The sequence below is a fragment of the Fulmarus glacialis genome, unplaced genomic scaffold (assembly GCF_000690835.1).
Source record: "Fulmarus glacialis isolate BGI_N327 unplaced genomic scaffold, ASM69083v1 C14222201, whole genome shotgun sequence".
Taxonomy (NCBI): domain Eukaryota; kingdom Metazoa; phylum Chordata; class Aves; order Procellariiformes; family Procellariidae; genus Fulmarus; species Fulmarus glacialis.
Window position 1 is genome coordinate 1 of NW_009242856.1, and position 5,902 is coordinate 5,902.

General features: G+C 40.8%; 1 protein-coding gene across 1 annotated transcript; it reads left to right on the plus strand.

Moving 5' to 3' along the window:
* Positions 1–705: 705 nt before the first annotated feature.
* Positions 706–5,672, plus strand: LOC104069133 (tyrosine-protein kinase TXK-like; the record flags this gene model as incomplete). The annotated part of the gene is made up of 5 exons (XM_009586366.1): positions 706–877; positions 1,594–1,810; positions 2,761–2,825; positions 4,943–5,061; positions 5,515–5,672. Coding segments are annotated over 5 exons (731 nt in total), but the record flags the coding sequence as incomplete, so codon positions are not given.
* Between the last annotated feature and the right edge of the window lie 230 nt (positions 5,673–5,902).

A 5,902-nucleotide genomic window follows, 5' to 3' on the forward strand; every position in this document is an offset into this window, starting at 1 on the left:
GGCCTCAGCCCATCGATCCAGCCTGTATTTAATTTAATAGCTTTTCAAAGGCTATTTGATTTATTGAAATGCTTAGGAAATTGAAATGAATATTATTTATGGGGAAGATTTTCCTTGTTGGTTCCGCAAGTTTTAGAAATAAGAATGAAATCTTATACAATATTGGAAAAAAAGCAATAAATGCCAGTTTTGTGTATATAGATCAGGAAGCTCATATCATCTGGCTGATGACAGGAACCTCCAAAATTGTGTATCTCTCCTGGGTATGTTCCCATTAATCTCAAGGCTTAATATTTCTGAAGGGCAGAATTATTGTGTTTATTACAATAGAGGCAGCCAGTAACTATTTCTGTAGCAATACTATCCATCTGTAACTGGTTCAGAGTTCAACATCACATATCATAATGCCAAAAAAGTTCTCATAATGTAATCAAAGCTAAATACTTGTGTTATCTTCAAGCCTTAGACACTCCTGCATTAAGCAATTTAAACACTAATCACATTCTACAAGCAGTAAAATAACATTCACATATAAACTTATATGAGCATGTGGAAATTTTCAGATATTTAAAATTCATGCTATAGCTCATGAACAATCATGATGTTTTGCTGCACGCATTAACTGCAAATAGCAAGGCATGTCTCCTGGAGCATGGCTCAGGAAAGCTTACCTGACTGTTGTAACATATTGCGTTGCTTTTATAGAGGAGTGGGAATTAAACCCATCTGAATTGACGTTCATGAAAGAACTTGGGCGTGGGCAGTTTGGAGTCGTTCAGCTGGGTAAATGGAAAGCAACCATCAAGGTTGCCATCAAAACAATCAATGAAGGTGCAATGTCTGAAGATGATTTCATCGAGGAGGCCAAAGTGATGATGTAAGTACAAAAGCTATTATATCTGACAGTTGACATTGAGATGACCAAGAAATAAATATAACTTAATTCCACTTAAAACAAACAGACAAACCAGTTTGATGGGAATGGTGGATTTGCAGGACAGAAAGGCTGATATAAAGGTCTGAATTGGACTGACACAGATGTTCACTGCGCCCATCAACAGACTCTTTCTTCAGAGTGCTTTGTGCTGTGGAGCTCAATGGGAAGTAAATGTGCTGATAAATAAATGTGCTCCTACAAATATTCTTTCATCTATAATATAGTGCCTCTAGGACTACTGGCAGAGCTTATACCTAACTAAAGCTTTTGAGAAACTATATTACCATTTCTGCTAATTCTGTAAATTAGGGAAGTATCCAGACCGTGTCTTGGCACGGCGCAGAAGAGAAGCACCCTTGCAGGGTCACGTCCCCTGCCTGAAAGCCAGGTATAACTAGACTTTTCCATTTTGCATCATCCAAATTGAGCTTTGCATTCACTGCATTTATATAACTGATGAACAATTATGAATTCCATGTAGGCAGAAATGTGTTAGATCATGGGACAACTCTGAGGCCAGTTGAATTGAATACTGTTTATCAGTATTCAAGTATTTCATAAGTATGAAAGTATTTTTAAAAACCATCATGAGAATCAAAGGTCTAGTTACCAGCCAAGAACAAATGCTAGCCTGTCTAAAATGCAATTTTAAACAGGAAACTTTCCCACCCGAAGCTGGTCCAGCTTTACGGAGTGTGCACACACCACAAGCCTCTCTATGTTGTGACTGAATTCATGGAAAACGGCTGCCTGCTCAATTACCTTCGGCAAAGGCGAGGGAAACTCAGCAGAGACGTGCTGCTGAGCATGTGCCAGGATGTGTGCGAAGGGATGGAATACCTGGAAAGAAATAGCTTTATTCACCGTGATTTAGTAAGTACAATAGGTTTTCTGAAGTTCTTGGTAAATATTGGCAGTATAGAACATGCCACTGTGTTTTATGGGATGCTAATGTGTCCTGTAAGACTTCAGCCGTGCAGGATCTAATAAGCCAATAGTGTTTTTCTGCCTCTAAACCAAAACTTTTCAGCTGTTCTCTTGTCTGTGGACAGCTGGAAAAACTACTTGATAACTGAGAGAAAATTGGGATATTAGCATGGAGCAGGCCAGTGCTAGGACATCCCAGTACAAGGGTATCCATGCAGTGATCACAACACAATCAAAATCACAGCAATACAAAAGGTCAGCAACAATGAGGATTTTTTTTTTTTTAACAAAATCTTTTTCTATATACATTTTTTCTGCTCCCTACTGCCTTACCTTGATGCTGGGATATCTGGGTGGCTTTTCTGCCCTACCCCTCATAAACAGGGAACCACAGGAGAGGAGGAGCTTGTTTCCTTACTCTCTGCTTTTTGTTCAATGCTCACGTCTGGATGCAGAGAGGAAATCTTCCTGCTCTTCTCCCTAATTGCCTGAAGAAATGTAAAAGCTTGAAAATTTCCAAGGAGTTCCTGATTTCTGTAAAGAAAAAGTCACAAAACATTTTTAAAAATTCACATTGAATGTCCTCATGCTAGCGTTAAGGAAAATATCTGCTTGGATAACTAGACTCTGCAGCCTAAAATTTCTTTCACCGTGCAGGAATATGTAAAAATATTGCAACTCATACTACAAGCATTTAAGCTGATATGTGCTATGGATGTGTAACTACACAGTAGCGAAATATGTTCACTGACTCAGAGCCAGAAATTCACTTATATTTTTGAGCAAGACACTCATGTCCTTTTACAGTATGAGCTGAAACAAAAATAATCAGCTGTTGTATTTTTCTTAAAATGCTTTAGCACAGATTTCAAATATGTTTCTCTCATTTTCCCCAGGCTGCAAGAAACTGTTTAGTCAACGTTGAGCACATCGTTAAAGTATCAGACTTTGGCATGGCGAGGTACGAGGCCATTGATGCAGGTTTAGTGAGTACCTATTCTCAGTGAGCTGCAGCATGACGTTGTGTTAACCTCATTGCTTGCTTCGCTGATTTGGGGAATCCCACTACAGTCAACTTTTGAATTCTGATGGAAATTATAATGTTGTTTAACTGTTGTACCATGAACTGGATGTCGCATCCTCGTCTTGCTATTGGTAAGAGTAAGACAGGTAAACGAAGTGCCTGGTAAACTTCAGAAGTAGTTCACGGAGAGAGAAACACCCAGCGTGCACAGGGCTGCCAGAAGCTTGAAGGAACAAGTTCCCCAGCTTTTCTGAGCATCGGGGAGGACACAAAGTCCCTAGGGACAGATGCGGGTGCTGGTGCTGACCTTTAGAGGCGGCAGCGGCCGATTAGGTCAGGCAGGAGGCAGGATGGGCAGGAAGTGTGATGTGCGCTGCTCTGGCAGGGAAGTGGTTTTTCTGCTTAATGAGAGGCCCAGCCAAGCATGGAGAAAGAGAGCAAAATGCACTCTGACAAGCACAGGCCAGAGAAACGTAGCCCTGCCCTCACAGACTTCCCCCAGAGGATGTGCTGCATTTTACAGCTGAGCTGACCAAATGACCGACCGCTGCCCAAAGGGGTTGGCTCACTCCTTCCTTCTTTCCCCTTGCAAGCCCAGCACAAAGGTCTCCACTTCTGTGTTTTACTGGCCGGTTTATCTGCTGGATTAGTAGACTGAATGGGCTCACTTTGGAGGCAGACGAGCTTGAAAGGTAGTGTGTGGCTCTGAGCAGGAGGTGGTGGTGACATTCACCTTGCGGCTGCAAGTCATTAGATCAGCACAGCCGTGCTGCTTATCTCTCCCTTAGGTTTTGCCTCCTATTTCTAACCTAAGGATTACAACACCCCAGCAGTTCGTAACTAAATACTTGTTTTTCAAAAGGCTGTCCTGTACTATGGCAGTGCCCACTGGTTGCACTGCTCCCCAAAAGGGTAAGGTCAGTATCAGGGGTCTGGGCTCATCCAAATGCACCAGAAAACACAGCAAGAGACCAAAGGGCTGTCAGGGTCCAGTCTGAGGATAATGGACCTGAATGGCTCACTGCTGCCAAAAAGTGGAGACCAGTGGTGTGGCTCTAGGACGGGCACTCCCTCTCCCGGGGAGACCATGGAGAGGTGATGGGATCACAATCTTACTATTCAGAGCTTACACAGCTGCCACTACTGGTTATTTTGTACTGTTATTTCATATGTTCCTTATCCAATAACCTCTAATCTTTCTGTGCCTGCACCAAAATAAGAAAGGGAGACAAACAGATGATTTCTTTTAATGTGACCTCCTTTAAAAGGTGCTTTAGAAGGTGCTTTTGCATTATGCCTTCCGTGAGAACAAATGTTGTGTAATGCACATCTGTCGTCTGCTCAGGAACATTAATACTGGGAAAATGTGCACAGAGCTTGTACGTAGGTAGGGATCAGTCTAATAGCCTTTTAAAATGCTACCCTATAAATGCCTGCATCGGGCACATGATTTCATCTTATCTGGGAGGTCAGCTCCTATAAGCTTGGGCGAAGAAAATTACTTTTCCAGTGCACCTGCAAGAGCTGTTGCCTTCTATGGGATGCCCATTTCTTTCTGTGTTGCTTCTGTAACAACATGCCAGAAATAACATCTGTGAGATCGGATTCCACCCATCAGTTGTGAAGTGTAGCCCTCTGCCAGTAGTGTTTGGGTACAAGGAGTTGAAAAGGCGGACTCTTTCGAAAAGAGACAATAATTATTTATTGCTGCTGGTTTTCCTGCCTATGGCGTAGGGATCTTTCCTATCAGTATATACCCAGAGGATGACAACAGCAACCATCCTGTCAGTCTTACAGAGCATATTAAAATGTTTTATTATGACATACTTCTCATGAACAATTCAAATCATTCATTTAAACAGAAATCTTTTTAAGTGCATAGCTTCCAGTGTGGGTATCTGTCTGCATTTTATATTAAATTAGTGATACCTTTTATTTGTTTCTAAATCAACACTGTATTTTTATGGAATTATAAACCACCTGTGGAAATGTTGCCAGAACTGCTTGCCATTTAACTATCACTAGAATATATGCTGTTTCTGGTTATTCTTTAGATATGTCATTGATGACGAATATATCAGCTCTTCAGGTGCCAAGTTTCCAGTCAAATGGTCATCTCCTGAAGTCTTTCATTTCAAAAAATATAGCAGCAAATCAGATGTCTGGTCATTTGGTGAGTTGATTAGGTTAATGTGCAATATACTGTGCTTCCCTAAAACCACTGATGTGATTTAAGAAAGTGTAACTTTTTATTGATACTACCTCTCTTAAGCTTGAGTCCTTCCCACTTTTCAAATCTTGCCTATGTTGGATGAATATGTTTTTTAATAGAAAGGCTCTGTGCCTAAATATTAGATTTTGACTGAAATGTGCATTCTTGGTACTTCCCCATTAGCCAAACGTATATCCATCTCAGTTTCATGGACCACCATCTTAGCTGACTTAAAAGAGCAGAATTTTATCAGTTGAAAAAGTTTTTGGTAGTCTGTCTTCATTCAGCTCACGTTGCCCATGTTTTCATGCAATACACAAAAAATCAAGAGTGGTTTTTGTGCTTCTAATGTTGTTAAATAACTTGTGGGTTTGGGGTTTTTGTTTTGTCCTAAATATTTTCGTTCACTTCTAGGTGTACTAATGTGGGAAGTTTTCACAGAAGGCAAAATGCCTTTTGAAAGTAAGTCAAATTCTGAAGTTGTCCGTGAGATTTCTCAGGGTAACCGACTTTATCGACCACATTTGGCATCACATACTGTGTACAAAGTCATGTACAGCTGCTGGCACGAGGTTTGTTGCCCTTTTTTTTTCCTGGGATATTACTTAACTTTATTATTAATTTGTTATGTGGCTCTAAAAGCAATCTTAAAAAATTGAGGCATTAAATCCTCATTTCACAGCTGTGGCATCCTCAGCGTCTCTCACTAGGCTTTTCACAAATCACACCGAGGTTTACAAGCCTCTGTTTCTTTTGACCATTGCATCTAATAAATATAAAGCACGGGAGGTCTACACGGCAC